The sequence below is a fragment of the Ovis aries genome, chromosome 5 (assembly GCF_016772045.2).
Source record: "Ovis aries strain OAR_USU_Benz2616 breed Rambouillet chromosome 5, ARS-UI_Ramb_v3.0, whole genome shotgun sequence".
NCBI classification, from domain to species: domain Eukaryota; kingdom Metazoa; phylum Chordata; class Mammalia; order Artiodactyla; family Bovidae; genus Ovis; species Ovis aries.
In genome coordinates, this window is record NC_056058.1 from 56,835,295 (window position 1) to 56,856,792 (window position 21,498).

Sequence of the window (21,498 nt, forward strand, 5' to 3'; positions counted from 1 at the left end):
GGTATACAAAGCTGTGACATTTGACTGTTGCATGCTTGTGGTTTTCAAGATGAATTTTGAGACTATTTCACCTTATTTAGGCCTTCGCTTTAAGCCACTTTGACCATCCTGTTTACAGCAAGCAGAAGAGAAGATATTGAACTCTACTCAATGTCTCCAGTGTGACTTCCCAGTTACTGTCTCTTGTCACCTAGAAGGAAGAGTGTGAGACAAAATCTCAGGCTGATTCTTTTATTTTTCCGATCTGTGTCTTGAATCTACATTCGGTTGGCTTCTTTAGAACTATCATTCTTCTCATGGAGACAAAAAGGACATGGTATATCATTCCATCTGTTTGTGCCATCTTTAGTTTCTTTCATCAGCATCTTATTGTTTTTGCCTCCTTAGGTATATTTATTCATAGGTATTTTATTCTTTTCTGTGAAATGGTAAGTGGGATTGTTTCCTTAATTTCTCTTTCTGATCTTTTGTTGTTAGTGTATAGAAATGCAACCTAATTTTATATCCTGCAGCTTGATCAAACTCACTGATGAGCTCTAGTAGTTTTCTGGTGGTGTCTTTAGGATCTTCTGTGTGTAGTATCATGTCATCTGCAAGCAGTGATAATTTTATTTTTTCATTTTTAATTTGGATTCCTCTTATCTTTTTCTCTGATTGCTATAGCTAGTACTTCCAAAACTATGTTGGACAAAATTGTCAAGAGTGGACATCCTAGATTTGTTCCTGATCTTAGAGGAAATGTTTTCAGCTTTTTGCCATTGAGAATAAGGTTAGCTGTGGGTTTGTCATATATGGCGTTTCTTCTGTTGGACTTACTGAGTTGCTTCTAACAGTTTCCTTTAATATAAGTAAGAAGAAGCAGGAGTGATGCTATATTTCTAAAATCTACCACAGGAGCACATCCACCAAACGTGCTCAATAAACACTTGTTGAATGACTAACTGAACTTCCACTCCCAATTATGAGCTTAATCTCCACAAAAATTCGTTCAAAAGACGCACCCCAAATTAATCTAGAAACAGTAGCATTTGTTTCCTTTTCATTTCCTCTAATGAATTATTTATTAACAAGCGCTTGCTGAAAAAGCTTATTTCGTTCAGTTCAGTTCAGTTCAGTCACTCAGTCGTGTCTGACTCTCTGCGACCCCATGAATCGCAGCACACCAGGGCTCCCTATCCATAAGGGTTTCAAGGTAAAGAAATACAAATCAGAAGAAAGGGCTCAAATTCTGGCCACAGTATATATATTTAAGTGACTCTGGCAATTAATTCATTGCTTTCAGCTTCAGACTTTCTTATTTATAAAATGGGATTAAAGCTCTTTATCATCAGGGCTTTTGTGAGAATGAAGTGGATACCATATGCAAAGTGTAGGGCCTGGCACTAATTGATAGTTCCTAATAATAGTATCAAGTGTGTAAGATTTTGTGTTAGGATCCAAACATGAACAAGAAAAGGTCCTTTGAGATGTTTACAAATTAGTCCTGGGAAAGAAGAATGTGTTTTATATTTACGCAGGTCATCAGATCAGGAGATGACTGCCGTTTTAAAGATTGTTACAGCAATAGATCCCCAGAAAGGGGCCTGCCACACCACAGGGCAGTAGGGTGATTGGGAAGCACTGGCTTTGTCAGGAAGGTGTGGTAGGGGAGTGGGCAGGAGCCTTTACTCTGGTTTCTGTGGGAAGGGATGGGGAGACAGGGTAAGCAGGTTTAGGATAGGCTAGTTTGAATAATTTCAGTGGGCTCTGTCTGGGGTGTAGGCACTCTCCCTAGCTGTTTGGTACCTGCCTGGGCCTCAGGGGGTAATTGAGGCAGGCAGACAGTGGCCCAGTGTTGGGGCTCCCCAAGGAGGTGGTTGGCAGTGTGGGCTGTAGATTGGCTGGTTTGCTTAGGGAAGTACATTCCCAGGTGAGTCATTTGCTATTTAAGAATTAGTTAGCCCTGGGAACAGTAGTCCCTCCAAGATCAGCAAGGCCCCAGAATGTCAAAGCATCAGAAATATGGACTAAAAAGACAGGAATAATACATGGACTCAGGACACAGGAAGCATGGGAGTAGCCAAGCCTGAAGCTCTTTTCAGGTCTGACTGTACCCCTAACCCTCTTTTTCTCTACAATCAGTGCACCCTGTTAGCTTCATCACAGCGCCTAGGACTAGTTCTTTATTTGTTTACATGTTTATTGTCTGTTTATCCCATTACGTTGTCAGTTCCACGAAAGCAGGAAATTAGCTTGCCTTGTTAACTGCTCCAGTCTGAGTTCCTGACAGTGCTGGGCACAGAGAAGATGCTTAGCAACTATTTGTTGAACAAAAAATGAAAACAGTTGTGTTTGATGGTTTTGTATATGTGTCTGTTCACATGCACATGTTACTGTTCATGTAAGCATGACACGTTTGTGTTTGTGAGAGATTGTATGTGTGTGTGTGTTGCGTGGAGGAGGTGCCAGTCTTTAGTCTAAGCAATCCACGTTTACAGCTAGGTTGTGGTGAAGACAATGTCTGGTCTACTGCTAGATGGGCTCGCCAGAAATCTATTAGCACAGGGTCTGAAGAGCTTCCCGGGAGAGAGCTCACCTCCAGGACCAATAGAGCAGCTGGAAACAGTGCCACACACTTCAGAGGTGGAAAGCGAGAAGCATCTGTGTGTGTATCACTCTGTTTCTCCTCGATTGATCTAGCCTCTTGTGAACTTGTAACGTGGCACTTATGAGAGAGAGGCTGTTTCCAAACTGAAAGAGCTGTTTTGACCAAAATCTCTATTATATTTTAGTATATGGTGTGTTAGGCAGAATCCAACAAAAAAATCAAAACCATATCTGGTGACCACACAGGAAAAATTTAACTTGAAAGATAATTTACAAGGTGCTAGAAAAGCAGCTGAAGCAACCAGGGGAAAGATGAGTCAACCCAGAGATTAGAAGGTGCAGGAAGATTCTACGGCTTCTTGGCCAGGAGGGGCAGGGAGAGCAAGTGGGGTCCAGGCTGGGGCTGCGCCATGGAAGCTGGGACAGTGGTGGGACTCCCTGGCTTGTGCTGGACCACTGGTGAAAGGGCGTTTCTGGAAGGAGCCATAGAGAAGTGGGGTCACTGCCTGAGATGTCTCCTGAAGCAGAGAGAGGGAGAAGCATCCTGTTTTCTCCCTTTCTCTCCCCTCCAATCTTGTCCTAGGGCCTCCTGTTTGCCCTCCCTAACCAAAATGCCTTTGGCCAGGAAGACCGGAAACCACAGTTTGGAAAACTGAGCTTCCCATAGTGCAGGGCAGAGGGGGTGGATGTGCACAGAGAGGATTTGAGAACAAAATAGAAACAACCAGCAGAGATAAGGGCAGTACTAGTTCCATATTCTGTCAAAATGTCATTAACATAAAAATAAAGGATGACATTGACCCGATACCACTTCACCACATACAGCCTTGGCCATGTGAGATTTCTGGCTAGGGAAAATTCCCCAGGAATAGATGAAGCTTTCTCGGGCAGAGAAAACAGTAAAAGGGGCAGAATTGAGTATGTGTGGCAGTAATACATGATCTCCTCTGTGTAGTTTATAAAGTAGCAGAAAAATAAAGAAATGGCAGTTGTAACTTGGCAATGTATGGAAATGAACAACAGGTGACATTTATTAGGTGTTAATCTTGGGTTGGTACAGTTACATCCTAGGTCTACATAATTATATTAAATCCTCATAATAGTACCATACCCTCAATCAGGGCCCCAATTCCTGGCCTTGCATCTAAAGTGGGCTATGCTTTGATATGTCTTCCTCAGAAGGTTCTGAGTACCCTCTCAGTGGAGGGGGTGGCTGAGGCCAGTAACATCATTTGGTTAGGTAGGCTTGAGCTGGGACTGGGACCCACTGACCCACCTGGACTCTGATTTCTATTTCTCCCTTTCACGGTTCATTCTTTCTCTTTTTCTTGCACTAGATACGCCAAGGAGCTCTAGGGCTTGGGCTTACAGATGGGATCCTCCCCTGGCCAACAAGTATTTCATTTGCATGATTGCAAGGGACTGGACTGCCAAAATGCTTCTGACATGCATGTTTTAGTGACCCAAGTTATTTATATATATGAGATCTTGTAAAAAAATTTTTTTCCCTCAGGGTTACACCCCTTTGGAACTGTCTTGCTGTTAGCTGTTAAATGTCCTATTTTAGATGAGGAGAACAATACTATAGAATAACTACTGAATCCCAGGTCTTTAAAAAGGCATTTTTACTTTGGGTCTGGAACTAAATGAGAACACAGAGAAGGCCTGACTCTAGGTGTTGCCCCCAGATAGATGGGAGGCACCAGAAGTGGTCAAATATCTTGCCATGGTAAATATGTGACAGGGTTGGGGTAAATTCCAGAGAAACATGGTTACTAAATGCCGTTAAGCTGAGTCTATATTATTTCAGGGCTGAAGGGACCTCAGAATTGTCAACTGGGACGTTCATCAGGTAATGTGTTTCTCTGAACTTTAAATGAATAGAACACTGGAGGAAAGCAACAGAGCCTTAATCCTTTTAATCCTGATACAAAAACTTCTTTTCAGAGTTCTTCCAGGCAAAGGACTCAGAGCTTTCTGCTTACCACCGCCCCCTATCCCACTCCGTGTCTCGTGTAAGAGCTTGTGGTGTAAGAGAGCCTTGAGGGTGCTTTAAGTTAGGGCTTTGTTTCTCATGGGAACATGAGGGAAAGTGGAAAAAGCCTTCAATTTGTTTAGAGAGGAAACATGACCTTCACGCTGTTCTTCCCAGGGGCGAGTCAAGTGGTCGTGACCGAAATCCAAGTCCTTGGCATATAAGTACGTGTGTGGGCAGAAGCCACTGCCACACTTGGTACAGCAAGAGGAACCACGGGCTCAGTGGACTCCTTAGGTTTTCCAGTTTAATTTTAAACTCCAGGTAAACATCACAGGTAACCCACCATGAAGCTGGTCACTGTGTTCCTGCTGGTGACCATCGGCATTTGCAGTTACTCTGGTAAGTGGTCTGGAACACACGATCTCTCTCTACTTTCTTGATAACAGGAACACAACTAGTGAGCTGAGGCTCCTGGTGGCATATGGTAAAGGGAGTTTTAGAGCCACACATATTGATAAGGTCAGAAGGGACTTCAGATGCCTCCTGCTCCCAGCTCCAAGCTCTAATCCAACACAAGTTATCCCTGGTGTATCCTACAAAGAAATTAATAGGCTTCCAATTAAGGTCAACAAATGTACTTCATTACTGAACTTTGGCCACCATTAGTGTTAGTCGCTCAGTCGTACCCAACTCTTTGCGACCCCATGGACAGCAGCCCTCTGTCCATGAAATTTTCCAGGCAAGGATACTGGAGTGGGTTGCTATTTCCTTCTCCAGGGGATCTTCCCAACCCAGGAATTGAACCCAGGTCTCCTGCACTGCAGGCAGATTCTTTACCAACTGAGCTACAAGGGGCCACCATTGATTTTCCTTAATTTTGAATTAAGATTTGATTCTTTCATGTTTCTGAAATTATATGGAGTCATCCTTGCTCTCATCTCTAATCAGATTGCCATGCTGGTTCTCTTGAGACATGGCTACTTTTATATGTTCATACAATCAGCAGGTATTTGTTAAATGGCTATAATCTGCTGGGCACTGGGCTTTGGGAGATTCAGAACTGAATCAGACATGCATATTTCTGTCAAGGTTCTTGTAGTCCGGCAGAGGAGTGAAGACTTCCTCAGAAGTCACTATTGTCCTGGTCCACTGTGATACACAGTGAAAGTACAGATAGAGCTCTGTGGCAGGGGTGAGGGGTGGAACAGTTCCATTTCTAGGTAGGGTATAGAAGCTGGCTTCTTGGAGGAGAATGGCAACCAATCCCTTCTTTTTGGAGGGAGTCATTTTAGCTACAGGAAGATACATTTGGGTGTATCTGCAGAATACATCATAATGGCTGCTGCTCATTTGGAGAACAGAAAGCTTTGAGGATCTCCCCTCTGAAATATACAGGTAAATACAGAGAAGACACTCAGCAAAGTGCTGAAAGCAAGAAGTAGGCAGATTAATCATGAGAAACTGTGTGATACCCACGCTACAATGGTGACTTTGACTTGTGAATTTTTGAACTAATTTGTAACTTCACCTGTCATTCTTTAATGTCTAGGGGTACCTGAGGAGAGGTGGCAGCAGAGAGATGGGTGGGAAGGATATAAATATCTCCTTTCTGGAGGAGAACTTTGGGTGGGAAAATAGGCAGTTGAAAGTGAAGGAAAAATAGGTGTACAAGCTCCATTTTTTTAAATTGAATAAGAAAACAGAAAAGATTGCAAAGGAGGATGAAGCGTTGGCCAGCAGTATGGGGGGTGGGAGTGCCAGCAGGAAGATGTGTGTCTCATGTAGGTGCTTCTACATCTGTGTATTTAATACATGCACATGTATTTTGTAAAAATATGTATAACATGCGCTCCCCCCATTCTCTAACATCTATGTGAAAGTTATCTTGCTGAAGATACACAATGCAGTTGTCCCATAGAAGAGCCATGGTAGCTCCCCATTACACTTGGGGGGGGGGAAATTTCAGACTAATTCATATGACATTCAAGTCTTAAAATCTGATCTCACCCAGGTTGCAGCTTCACCTGCTTAGCACATCCAAGTGGAATTAAGAAGACTCACCATCCCGTGTATGGTCTTTAATCTTATTATCTTGATGTCTTGGTCAATTATTTTCCTCTTTCAAACGCTGCTCCCCTTCTTTACCTGTCATCCTGATACTTGACTCAAGACACAACTATGGCAACATCTATCCTGCGAAAATTCCCGCAACAGTCTCCTATATTAGAATTAATCATCACTTCTTCTGCGTTTCCGTAGAGCTTTGTCCATAATGTTAGCATAGCACATGCTGCACTGTGGCACACACAGATCTTTACTGTCCATCAGATTGCATGGGTTCTCTGAATCAAATATCTTATTTTATTTTTCTGTGTATCTGCACCAACCGACTTAGAGTCCCTACTCAGTTATGTTCGTAGCACTGAGTTGAGTTGGCTGGTGGCAGTTTCCTGGGCTCTGGGTGGGCCCATTCATGTGTCCAAGTGGAAGGTCATTATAGCATCTTTCTGTTCGTTTCAAGCTCATGGGCTGTGGAGACAGCCACATGCAAAGTATACCCGTGTCCAGTCAATCACTGATATCTACTGAGTTCATACTGTATACCAGGGTCTGTTCTAGGCCTGGGGTATAGCAGTGAATAAAACTCAATCCTTATTCTCGAGGAGCATACATTCTAGTGAGAGGATGAAGGTTAAATAAATAAATAAATAAAAATTTAATATTTTAGGTAGTGGTAAGAAAAATAAAGAAGGAGGGTGACTGGTGATGCCATTTTAGATACATCTCTGAGAACGTAACATTTGATGAGAGACCAAATAAGTGAAGAAGAAAGACACGTAGCTATTTGGTGAAGGAAAGTTCTAGAGCGATAGAACAGTAGGTGCAGAGGTCCTGAAGCAGAAGTTTGTTGGGAAATCAAGATGCGTAGGGCTGGAATGGAGCCATGGATAGAGCGGAGGGTGGTGAGGTCTCACTTGGGATCTCTTCTGCTCTGCAGCTACCGCCTTCCTCATCCACAGTTTGCCGCTTCCCATGAACAAGGCCTTGCCTATGCCTATGGATGCTCTCCCATTCCTGGACCCACTTAAGCTTCTTCTGAATACTTTGGGCATTTCCGTTGAGCACCTCGTGGAAGGGCTGAGGAAGTGTGTCAATGAGCTGACACCAGAGGCTTCCGACGCCGTGAAAAAACTACTGGTAACTACAGCTTGTGGGGCTAACTTGGTCAACGGGCAGGGTTTACCCACCCTGAGTGCCCTTCCTCTCCAGCCCACTCCCACCCGACCTGTTCTCATTTGTGAACCTGTATTTCCCCATCGTGGACTGTACCCACACACATTCAGCTTGTCCTGGAATCTCAGGGCAAGTGTAGTATCCACAATTCTAGAAGGCATTTTTGAATGAGAAAGACTTGTGTTCTGGTTGTAAAATGCGTGCTACTTCTCAGCTCTGTGATTCTGGGTGGGACTCAATCACTCTTGAGCTTTTGTTTCCTTGTCAGGGTAATGGTGGTGAAATAGGATATTGACTACTTGCTAATGACACGTAAACTGCTCTTATTTTTAATATTGTCCTTTTGACTTTCAGGAGGCGCTCTCATATTTGGTGTGATGGCAGAAAAAGCAAGAGTTGGGGAGGGAGGGAGGGAGATGATGCTCCCCCTTCCTCCCCCGCAGAAACTCTTTCCATCCTAAAATGTAGCAGCCCAAAAAAGAATGAATAAAGCATTGAAAAGACTCCAGTTTGTCCTGTTTTTTTGGGGGGGAACTCTATTCAGGAGGGCTTAGCTAGATAGTTTTGTCCTTGGGTTATAAACTCTAGACAGTCTGTTGTTATAAAGACAACTCACATTTCCTTTTTTCTCTTTATAAGATGGTATTTTATTTATTTTTGCACATTCATTTCAATATTCTTCACCTTTATTTTTTATTTATTAAAATTAATTTTATTGGAATACAGTTGCTTTACAATGTTGTATTAGTTGCTGTACAGTAGAAACTAACAACATTGTAAAGACAACTCAAATTTTCAGTAATGTGTAATCATTCTTTCCCTTTCCTTTTTCTTATTATCTGATGATTTTTCAGACTCCTCATGTTCTTATTCCCCTACTTCTAAAGAAATTTTAAAAGATTTTTGTTGAAGTATAGTTGATGCACAATATTATAGATTACAACTATACAATACAGTGATCACAGGTTTTAAAGGTTGCACTCCATTTGTAGTTGTTTGTAAGGGTGTATACAATACACTCTTGTAGCTTATTTTATACATAGTGGTCTCTATCTCTTTATCTTATACCCCTATCTTGCCCCTCCCCACTTTCCTCTTCTCACTGAATTGTTCTCTATATCTATCTATATCTCTATCTATATATTCGTTTGGTCTCTATATCTGTGAGGCTGCTGCTTTTATGTTATATTCACTACTTTGCCATCTTTTTTAGATTCCACATATAAGCGATAGCCTGCAGTGTCTGTCTTTCTTTGACTTATGTCATGTGTCATAAAGAAACTTTAAAACATGAAATACAATAGAAATTTCCAAGTATTGTCTGATAAGACTAAAGTGCTACAAACCTCGCTGGTTGGGAGTCTACAGCAGCAGAATGTGAGCTTGTATTAAGTCTGTAGTTAAATTAGGGCCACCCCATAGCTTCACAGAACTACCACCAAGTTAGGTTGCTAGTACATCATTCTAAAATATCTTCCCTTTCATCATTGCTACATGAACAATGACTCCAGAATTGTCTTTTCCAAGATAAAATTCTAGCTGTATATGGCCACCTATAAAACAGATTTCAAGCTCCTTAGCATGGCGTACGGAGAAGGCAATGGCACCCCACTCCAGTACTCTTGCCTGGAAAGTCCCATGGATGGAGGAGCCTGGTAGGCAGCAGTCCATGGGTTTGCTAGGAGTTGAACACGACTGAGCAAATTCACTTTCACTTTTCACTTTCATGCTCTGGAGAAGGAAATGGCAACCCACTCCAGTGTTCTTGCCTAGAGAATCCCAGGGACAGGGGAGCCTGGTGGGCTGCCATCTATGGGGTCACACAGAGTCGGACACGACTAAAGCAACTTAGCAGCAGCAGCAGCAGCAGCAGCAGCAGCAGCAGCAGCATGGTATATAGGGTCTTTCATGATCTGGACTTATTTTACATGTCTAGTTTCATTAATATGCCTTCTTCACAAGTGCTCCAGCCCCAGTCATGCTGAAAACATAACTAAACCTCTTTGCTGCTAACACATTTTATGCCTTAACAAAAAATCAAGCTTCTTCTCACCTGGGATGTCTTCCCTGGTCTGCCTCCAGACTTCAGTTTAGTTCAGTAGCTCAGTCGTGTCCGACTCTTTGCGACCCCATGAATTGCAGCACGCCAGGCCTCCCTGTCCATCACCAACTCCTGGAGTTCACTCAGACTCACGTCCATCGAGTCCGTGATGCCATCCAGCCATCTCATCCTCTGTCGTCCCCTTCTCCTCCTGCCCCTAATCCCTCCCAGCATCAGAGTCTTTTCCAATGAGTCAACTCTTTGCATCAGGTGGCCAAAGTACTGGAGTTCCAGCTTTAGCATCATTCCTTCCAAAGAAATCCCAGGGCTGATCCCCTTCAGAATGGATTGTTTGGATCTCCTTGCAGTCCAAGGGACTCTCAAGAGTCTTCTCCAACACCACAGTTCAAAAGCATCAATTCTTCGGCACTCAGCCTTCTTCACAGTCCAACTCTCACATCCATACATGACTACTGGAAAAACCATAGCCTTGACTAGACGGACCTTAGTCAGCAAAGTAATTTCTCTGCTTTTGAATATGTTATCTAGGTTGGTCATAACTTTTCTTCCAAGGAGTAAGCGTCTTTTAATTTCATGGCTACAGTCACCATCTGCAATGATTTTGGAGCCCCCCAAAATAAAGTCTGACACTGTTTCCACTGTTTCCCCATCTACTTCCCATGAAGCGATGGGACCAGATGCCATGATCTTCGTTTTCTGAATGTTGAGCTTTAGGCCAACTTTTCACTCTCCTCTTTCACTTTCATCAAGAGGCTCTTTAGTTCTTCTTCACTTTCTGCCATAAGGGTGGTGTCATCTGCATATCTGAGGTTATTGATATTTCTGCTGGCAATCTTGATTCCAGCTTGTGCTTCTTCTAGTCCAGCGTTTCTCATGATGTACTCTGCATAGAAGTTAAATAAGCAGGGTGACAATATACAGCCTTGACCAACTACTTTTCCTATTTGGAACCAGTCTGTTGGTCCATGTCCAGTTCTCACTGTTGCTTCCTGACCTGCATACAGATTTCTCAAGAGTCAGGTCAGGTGGTCTGGTATTCCCATCTCTCTCAGAATTTTCCACAGTTTATTGTGATCCACACAGTCAAAGGCTTTGGCATAATCAATCAAGCAGAAATAGATGTTTTTCTGGAACTCTCTTGCTTTTTCCATGATCCAGCAGATGTTGGCAATTTGATCTCTGGTTCCTCCGCCTTTTCTAAAACCAGCTTGAACATCAGGAAGTTCTCGGTTCACGTATTGCTGCAGCCTGGCTTGGAGAATTTTGAGCATTACTTTACTAGCATGTGAGATGAGTGCAATTGTGCAGTAGTTGAGCATTCTTTGGCATTGCCTTCTTTGGGATTGGAATGAAAACTGACCTTTTCCAGTCCTGTGGTCACTGCTGAGTTTTCCAAAGTTGCTGGCATATTGAGTGCAGCACTTTCAGAACATCATCTTTCAGGATTTGAAATAGCTCCACTGGAATTCCATCACCTCCACTAGTTTTATTCGTAGCGATGCTTTCTAAGGCCCACTTGACTTCACATTCCAGGATGCCTGGCTCTAGGTGAGTGATCACACCGTTGTGATTATCTTGGTCATGAAGATCTTTTTTGTACAGTTCTGTGTATTCTTGCCACCTCTTCTTAATATCTTCTGCTTCTGTTAGGTCCATACCATTTCTGTCCTTTATTGAGCCCATCTTTGCCTGAAATGTTCCCTTGGTATCTCTAATTTTCTTGAAGAGATCTCTGGTCTTTCCCATTCTGTTGTTTTCCTCTATTTCTTTGCATTGATCGCTGAAGAAGGCTTTCTTATTTCTTCTTGCTATTCTTTGGAACTCTGCATTCATATACTTATATCTTTCCTTTTCTCCTTTGCTTTTCATCTCTCTTCTTTTCACAGCTATTTGTAAGGCCTCCCCAGACAGCCATTTTGCTCTTTTTGCATTTCTTTTCCATGGGGATGGTCTTGATCCCTGTCTCCTGTACAATGTCAGGCACTCTGTCTATCAGATCTAGTCCCTTTAATCTATTTCTCACTTCCACTGTATAATCATAAGGGATTTGATTTAGGTCATACCTGAATGGTATGGTGGTTTTCCCTACTTTCTTCAATTTAAGTCTGAATTTGGTCATAAGGAATTCATGATCTGAGCCACAGTCAGCTCCTGGTCTTGTTTTTGTTGACTGTATAGCGCTTCTCCATCTTTGGCTGCAAAGAATATAATCAACCTGATTTTGGTGTTGACCATCTGGTGATGTCCATGGGTAGAGTCTTCTCTTGTGTTGTTGGAAGAGGGTGTTTGCTATGACCAGTGCATCTTCTTGGCAAAACACTTGTGCAAATCTTGGGACTGTTTGCCCTCCAATCCATTCCCCATGTTCCCCATGCTCTACTGCATGTTGGGGCACTGAGGGGATGAGACCCCTGGAGGTGGTTCCTAGGTCGATCTCTCAGGTAATTATGAAAGTTGACATTTGTTGTGTTGTTGTTCAGTTGCTAAGTTGTGTCTGACTCTCTGTGGCTCCATGAACAGCGGCATGCCAGGCTCCCTGTCCTTCACAATCTCCCTGATCTTGCTCAAACTCATGTCCATTGAGTCAGTGATGCCATCCAACCATCTCATCCTCTGTCATCCTCTTCCCCTTTTGCCCTCAGTCTTTCCCAGCATCAGGGTCTTTTCCAGTGAGTCAGTTCTTCGCATACTTTGCCAAAGTATTGGAGCTTCAGCTTCAGCATCAGTCCTTCCAATGAATATTCAGGATTGATTTCCTTTAGGATTGACTGGTTTGATCTTGCTGTTCAAGGGACTCGAGGCCCAAGCAGGAGATGGGTAGTGGGAAAAGGGGAAAGACCAGAGTGTGGCTTCCTTTTGCTCTCTATTTGAGAGAAGTCAGCTGTCTGTACTGGGTCTGAGCCACCAGTTCCTGCTGGAGAAATTTGTTTTAGTTTTAGTTTTTGCCAAGTGAGCCAGTCCTTGGACTCTGGTTATACCATCTCTGCTTTTTCTTTCCAGCTGAAGTTCATAGTGGCTTTCTGCTATTATCAGTTTCTAGGTTGGTTTACATCATCTACTTAATTTTTTTAGGTCTTCTCTCATCTATTGAGTCAATTCTGTGCATCACATTCCTTCTGTTCTATGCATTAAAGAACAGTTGGAACCAACCAGCTTGGTTGGCTCCTGACTAATACAATATTAACTGTCGTCTCCTCTCTGGAGAGTATCTTGATTCCTACCCTTCCTCAACCCCCATATTGAAATTTTTTAAAAATTTAATTTTATTTTTGGCTGTGTTGCATGACATGTGGTGTCCTAGTTCCCTGACCAGGGATCAAAACTGTGCCTTTACAGTGGAAGCACAGTCTTAACCACTGGACTTCCCTAGCTGCCAACATAATCTCCATGTTAAGTATGAGGGGACATGGGCAATCCCATGGCTGAGTCATGCTGATGTTTGGTAGAAACCAAGGCAATACTATAAAGCAATTATCCTCCTATTGTAAATAAATAAATTGAAAAAGAACTCTAAAATATATAGCTGCAACCTATATTTTTCCTTTGAGAAGAAGAAAATTAGTTACTTATAAATCACCTCCAGCAGAAACTGTTTTTTAATGTTCAGCTCAAAAGACATTTATACGGACTTCTTGTCTTTTAAAACACATGCAGATGTTCTAATTCCCTACCTCAGTATATAGCACTATTTTCCTTGTTGTATGGGGTCAGAAACTTGGGAATCTTTCTAAGTATTCCATCTTCTCAGAAGCCTAATTTTAGCTGCGTCTACTAAGAATAGACTGGGTTGCCTAGCTGTGCTAATGCGTGTGTGCATGCCTGCTAAGTCGCTTCAGTGGTCTCTGACTCTTTGGGACCCCACGGGCTGTAGCCTTCCAGACTCCTCTGTCCATGGGATTGCCAGGCAAGAATAATGGAGTGGGTGGCCATGCCCTCCTCCAGGGGACCTTCCCTATCCAGGAATCGAACTTGCTTCTCCTGTGGCTCCTGGATTACAGGCAGATTCTTTTCTACTGAGTCACCAGGGAAATCCAGCTGTAGTAATAAATAATTCCAAATCTCACGGGCTTACATCCACAACATTTTAACTTTTTATCATACTGTATGGCCGTCTTGGGTTGGCTGTAGCTCTCCTTGTGTTGCCTGAATTCTGCTTCCCAGACTGATGGAATAGTCTTTGTCCGGAGCATTTCCGATCATCATGGCACATGGGGAAAGAGCACTTAGGTGATAATTACTTGGAAATAGTCAAGTAATGTGGTAATTTACGTTATTTTAACCCATTTTGGGCATCTTCCATTCATAGAATTGTATATGCCCTTCCTAAATAAGTCAGGCATGATCATATGACTTGCTTTGGTCAATGAAACAGGACAGGATCACTTGAAAGTGGCAGCTTTAAAAGTTGGCCTAAGTTCTCTTTCCCCATGTGCTGTGATTGGAAATGCAACCCAAGATGGCCATACAGTATGACAAAAAAATAAAATGCTGCAGATGTAAGACCATGAGATTTGGCATCACTTATTACTTTCTAATTGGTAAGAAAGCCCTGCTAGTTATAAGACTTTTTCATATCTATCATAGACATTTTCATTATCAGTACTGCTACTGCTTTTCCCAAAACCTTGTCATTTATCACTTGACTACTCTGTTAATCTCCCAAATATTCTCTGTATTCCCAAAGCTGATCTTTTTCAATCTATCAGCCACACAGAAGGAAAAGTGATTTCTTAAAATAGAAAAATCACTCCAGCTTCAAACTTATTGAAAGCTTTTTAGTGCTGATTGAAAAAAATATAGTCAGACACTATTTTAAACCAACTAACATACTCAAATCACAGATTTAGACATACTTATTTTCATACTTGGTCTTTCCAGGTGGTGCTGGTGGTAAAGAATCCTTCTGCCAATGTAGGCGACACAGGAGACGAGGCTTCAATCCCTGGGTCAGGAAGATGCCCTGGAGGAGGAGACGGCAACCCACTCCAGTATTCTTGCCTGGAGAATCCCATGGACAGAGGAGACTGGTGGGCCAAACTCCAAAGGGTAACAAAGAGTCAGACATGACTGAACCAACTTAGCATGCATGCATTTTCATCCTTATATCGAAATCTTCTTTCTCAGCTGTGAAGTCAGATTGACAGGGACCTGATTTTACTTATGTCTGTATTCTCAGCACATAGCACAGAGTCTGTAGGTGGTCAGTGTTGGGTTTGTGTTTACTGAATGGATGGATTTCTTTCTGTTAAGTTTTATCTTGTTGGGTTGATCGTTTTGTTCTCTCCTATCAGTTGTATTAGTAAGCGGTTCATTTTTCCTACTTTGGGGCATTTTACATATTTAAGAAAGATGATAATGCTTTTATTCAAAGTGTTAAATGGAGAAGCCTGGGGCAAGAGTTCTCTCTCACCAAGTTTTAAGTAATAAATGTAACACAGCAGTCTGAAGGTATTTTTTTCTGGGGGTGTGTCAAAGGGAAGGACTTCGTTATGAAGGACAGACTATGTGAGAGAACAGAGGCAGAGCCTGATGATAAACATTTGGCAGAAGTTGATAAAATTTATTATCAAAGTGACAACACCAAATGCTGTTAAGCATATAGAAAAACTGGATCACTCATACATTGCTGGTGTGAATGTAAAGTGGTACAGCTACTCTGAAAAAATATTTTGACAGTTTCTTTAAAACTAAGCATGGAACTGCACCATACAGCCCAGCAATTGTACTCCTAGGCATTTCTCCAAAGAAATAAAATTCATGTTTACGCAAAAACCTGTACACAAATGTTCACGGCAGTTTCATTTGTAATAGTCAAAACCTAGAAACTATCCAGTTGTCATTAAATGGATGAATGGTTAAACAAACTGCTATATATTTATCTACAGAATTGGAATATTATCAGCAATAAACAGAGAAGGAACTATCGATACACACAACAGTCCAGATGAATCTTCGGAGAATTATGCTTAAAAAAAAGTGAATTAAATGAAAAAAGTCAATCTCCAAAAGCTAAATACTGTGTAAGTCCATTATATAAACATAAACGCTCTCAAAATGACAAAGTTATAGGAAAGGAAAACATATTTCTGAGTTCCAGGGGTTAAGAAGCAGACAGGAGTAAGAGGGAAGTGAATGTGGTATATAAGGATCCCATGAGAAATGTTTATGGTGATAGAAATGCTTTGTATTTGTATGTATTGATGTCAATACACTGGTTTTTATATTATAGCATCATTTTGCAAGAAACTTAGTAGAGAATATGGGGCTTCCATGGTGGCTCAAATGGTAAAGAATATGCCTTCAATTCAGGAGACCTGGATTCGATTCCTGGGTCATGAAGATCCCCTGGAGAAGGGAATGGCTACCCACTCCAGTATTCTTGCCTGGAGAATCCCATGGACAGAGGAGCCTGGCAGGCTATGGTCCATGGGGTCGCAAAGAGTCAGACATGACTGAAGCAACTTAGCACACATTGGGAAGATAATCAGAATATAGAAATACATATTATATACAATTTAATTAATATAAGCTATATAACTATACATGATATATATTATATAACACATGTTGCATGTGTATACAGTTATATACACATTATACAGGTATATACACATGTATATAATTATATATACATGTATCTATATGTGTATAATTACATCAGTTCAGTTCAGTCACTCAGTCGTGTCTATCTCTTTGTGACCCCATGGACTATAGCATACCAGGCTTCCCTGTCCATCACCAACTCCTGGAGATTGCTCAAACTCATGTCCATTGAGTCAGTGATGCCATCCAACCATCTCATCCTCTGTCATCCCCTTCTCCTCCTGCCTTTGATCTTTCCCAGAATTAGGGTCTTTTCCAGTGAGTCAGTTCTTCCCATCAGGTGGCCAAAATATTGGAGCTTCAGCTTCAGCATCAGCTGAATATTCAGGACTTCCAATGAATATTCAGGACTGCTCTCCTTTAGAATTTACTGGTAGGATCTCTTTGCGGTCCAAGGGACTCTCAAGGGTCTTCTCCAACAGCACAGTTCAAAAGCATGAATTCTTTGGTGCTCAGCTTTCTTTATGGTCCAGCTCTCACATCCATACATGACTATTGGGAAAACCATAGCTTTGATTAAACGGACTTTGTCAGTAAAGTAATGTTTCTGCTTTTTAATATGCTGTCTAGGTTTGTCATAGCTTTTCTTCCAAGGAGCAAGTGTCTTTTAATTTCATGGGTGCAGTAACCATCTGCAGTGATTTTGGAGCCCAAAAAAATAAGGTCTGTCACTGTTTCCATTGTTTCCCCTCTGTTTACCATGAAGTGATGGAATATGTAACCTTAATCCCTTTCTTCCATAAATTCAACAAACTCAAGAAACCCATTCATAGTTTTATGTGAGTTTTCAAAACATTTTGGCACATTTAAAAGCAACCAGGATTTCCCTGGTGGTCCAGTGGTTAGGACTCCATGCTTGTACTGCAGGGGGCATGGGTTCAATCCCTTGTTGGTGAACTAGGATCCCACATGCCCTGCGGCCAAAAAATAAAGAAACACGCTTACATGAATAAGCCATACTTTATCTAAACTGACATCAATGTGAATATTTAAATCATTTCTAGTATATTTTTTGTTACTTTGGAGAGTTCTACACATTTGCATTTGTTTTTCTGTTTATCTTTTCAGAAAAATCTTGGAAGTAGAAATGCAATGCCAAGAATGCTTTAGTGTTTAAAATTTTGATAGCCACTGACAAAGTTCCATGTAAAAGAGCAACTGGGATCTGAGGTTATTTAAGTCAGAGAAGATCCATTCCCAAAGATGAATTAGGGACCCAAGACAAGGCTTCTGGTGTAATTGTTCTGCCTGAGAAAGCAATAAATTTCTTTACTGGCTTGATATGTTGGAGGGTCAGGAGATGCAATATTTGACATTCTATTTCTGGCCTCCGTGTTTAAGTCAAGTAATACGAACAAACAGATAAGAAAGTAAACCTTGCTGCGTTTATATAAAGCTTGGAAAGGAATCAGCTGAAAAGCTTGCAGGCTGTTGAAGCAGATTGAAGACAGTAGGGGGCGCTCATAGGTCGTTAGCAGCATAAAAGAAGACATTTTATTTGTTACTATCTATATTTATACTATCTATTGAAGATATTTAATAAGAAATATCAGCACCTTCTGTTGTATCAGATTTTTCACTGGGAAACACACCTAGATGAAAATGATCTATGATCGTCTTTCTTGTAACTACCTATGGCTTTATTTTGAGCATTTAGAAAAGGTTCATTCTTTGCCATTAGCTAGGTGTCTCTGTCTAATGAGAACTTGTTTCCTGATTGAATGATAGTAACCGCTAACATGACTAATAGCTATAGTAATGGTTGTTGGTTATTGATTATGTCCTCTATGTATTTTTAATTCAAGTTGTAATTGAATATTAATTACACTATCTTTGCCAAAAATTGAGCACACAATGATAAAACAGAATGAACATGGCCCTGCAGATTTTGCAATGCAAAGAAAGACAGAAACTGTGTAAGTAAACACAAGTAAATAGATCATTATGAGTTTATGATAAGAACAATGAAAGAAAAGGATCGGATTTTAAGAATAGTAATAGTGACAAGAGGTTTCCTGTTTTATTTTGAGTGGTCAAGGAAGTCCTGTCTTTGGAAATGTCATTTAAGTTGGGACTTGAGGTTGTGAAAAATCCATCTTGGCCAAAGAATATTCGGGGTTGAGTTTCCTGAACATGCAAGTATCTTGAGAGTCCCAGGCAGTTTTGTATCCAGTATCCTTATCTCCATCAATGGCACCACCACAGGTCCAACTGTGCTAGTCAGACAACTGAGAGTCAGATTGTGTTAGTCAGACAACTTTTGATACTTCCATTTCCACGACACATCGTATCCAGCTCATCGTCTTGTCTTGTCCACCTTGCTTCCTAATATTCTCTGGAGTCCTCCCACATGGCCCCATCTGCACTGATACTACTTCACCCTAGTCTCTCTCATCTCTTGTAAGAGCTTACTCTGGAGCCCTCAGTCTGATCCTTGCAGCAGCCAAGTGATCTTTCCAAAATTCAACAATGATCGTTCTCATTCTGCTGCTTCCAACACTTTGGTGGCTTTCCATTGTTCTCGCAGTTAAGAATGGGATCCTGACCATGCCTGTGAGGTCCTCTAGGCCTAGTGTTTGCTTTTCTCTCCTGCTCACACTTGTTTCCCAGCCACCTTGAACCTCTGGCACCGAGAATGCCTGACACAGGGCTTTTGGCTGTTTGCTCATAAGTACTTCCTCTTCATTTACTTCCGCTGAATTTTTTCTCATTATCTCCTTGTCATTTTTTTTTTTTTCTCTTTTCCTGGATAACAGTTCAGGTCTAACTATCTTAGGAAACCCTCCTCCCTTTCCAAGTGAAAGTGAAAGTGAAGTTGCTCAGTCGTGTCTGACTCTTTGCGACCCGGTGGACTGTAGCCCACCAGGCTTCTCCGTCCATGGGATTCTCCAGGCAAGAGTACTTTCCAAGTGAGAGACATTTATTAGAGGCTGTAATATAATCATGTTCCTTCCCTTCTGAGCATGTATCTCAAAAATAACTGTATACTTGTGTATGATTAGGTGATCATTATTTGTTTCTCCCACTTGTTTGTTGGCTCCAAGAGGGCAGAGTCCAGCACCTAGCATAGTACGTGGTGTGCAGTAATGTTCAGTAAGTATTCTACGATTAAATGAGTAACATGAATTAATATATACCTATTAGATGATCGATTTTCTAGATGGTCTAGAAGGCATTTTATTTAATGAAAGGATAGGAGACTACATTACCTTCAGGTTAGTCTAGTATTGCTGCTGCTGCTGCTAAGTTGCTTCAGTCGTGTCCGACTCTGTGCGACCCCATAGACAGCAGCCCACCAGGCTCGTCTGTCCCTGGGATTCTCCAGGCAAGAACACTGGAGTGGGTTGCCATTTCCTTCTCCAATGTGTGAAAGTGAAAAGTGAAAGTGAAGTCGCTCAGTCATGGACTCTTAGCGACCCCATGGACTGCAGCCCACCAGGCTCCTCCGTCCATGGGATTTTCCAGGCAAGAGTACTGGAGTGGGGTGCCATTACCTTGTCTGCTATTAAGTTAACACTGCACTCTCCACCCATGTTGGTAAGAGGATTACAAGTAAGAGGACTGAAAGCTAGAAGTACCCTGATTTCCCTCACATATTACCCGGAGCTAGAGGTGTATCAGTCATGTGTTTTGGCTTTCCCAAGGTCCTTCAGTACTCGCATAAGCCAACTAGACACACTGCGTTGTCATTTGTCGTCTCAGTGTCTGAGACATGGAAAATGTGGTGAGGAACAAATAACTACTCCAGTCTATCTTATAATTCTAGAAAATGTAAGCTCATCTGTAGTAACAAAAAGTAAATCAGTGATTCGTGTGGTCAGAGTAAGGGGTGGTAAAAGGGAGGAGTGAATTACAGATGGAAAGAGAAAACTTGGTGGAGGGTAATGGATATTTTCATTATCTTGATTGTGGTGTTGGTTTTGTGGAGCTATACATATATATATAAACTTTTCAAATTGTATACTTTAAATATATGCAGTTTTTTATACATCAATTATGCTTTAGTAAAGTTGTAGAAAGTTATTCATACACTGAGAGATATATAGATCTCAGCTAATTTTTGACTCTTTGCGACCCTACGGACTGTAGCCTACAATGCTCCTCTGTCCATGAGATTTTCCAGGCAAGAGTACTGGAGTGGGTTGCCATTTCCTTCTCCAGAGGATCTTCCCAACCCAGGGATCGAACCTGGGTCTCCCACATCGTAGGCAGATGCTTTGCCATCTGAGCCACCAGGGAAGTCTAATTTTTGTCAATACAATGTCAATTTGAGACAGTAAGAGAATTGCTACATTTTTTTTTTTGACAATATGCATCATAGTTTTTTAAAGAAAGTGCTTTCATCTAGCAACTTCGTTTTTGGAAGTCTTTTATGAAGAAATAAAAACATCTCGGCAGTGTTTATATATATAAGAATGGTTATTGCAACATCCTGTAAGAGCTGAAAAAGTAGAAAAAAAATGAATTAGGGAAATTATAGCGTCTTAAGTTTTGAGCTATCAGGTACCTTTTCAAAGTTTGTATCCAATTATCTAAAGTAAATACAGTGAGATCGTGTTAAATAAGGACACGCTGCAGAGTAGAGGGCACACACAGACCTAGCTCTTCATTTGCATGAACTTCACATGGACGAGAGAATGGAGTTCCCCTCCACTGGTTGCTGGAGGGCTGAGGGGATAATGGTGTCTGAGTGGGAGATGGTTCACTAGTTTTTCCCCTAGGGTGAGCTTGTGGCTCTTGTTGAGTCACAAAGTTGTGTCTGACTCTTTGCGAGCCCCCAGGCTCCTCTGTCCATGGGATTCTCCAGGCAAGAATCCTGGAGTGACATGCTATTTCTTTCTCCAGAGGATTTTCCCGACTCAGGGATCAAACCTGTGTCTCCTGCACTGGCAGGTGGGTTTTGTGTTTTTGTGGTTTTTTTTTTTTTTTTTTTTTACTGCTGAGCCATCGCATATACTACTTTAATCATTTTTGAAGAGGAATTTTGAATAACATGTCTTGTCATTTAACACTTATTAGATAGACGTTCCCCTCC

The 21,498-nt window shown here is 41.6% G+C and overlaps 1 protein-coding gene across 1 annotated transcript; it reads left to right on the forward strand.

The window, feature by feature from the left end:
- The first annotated feature begins 4,824 nt into the window (after positions 1–4,824).
- SCGB3A2 (secretoglobin family 3A member 2) lies at positions 4,825–8,303 on the forward strand. The gene is given in 3 exon segments (NM_001195315.1): positions 4,825–4,963; positions 7,563–7,762; positions 8,153–8,303. Coding segments are annotated over 3 exon segments (279 nt in total). The 5' UTR covers positions 4,825–4,908; the 3' UTR covers positions 8,177–8,303.
- The last annotated feature ends 13,195 nt before the right edge of the window (positions 8,304–21,498 follow it).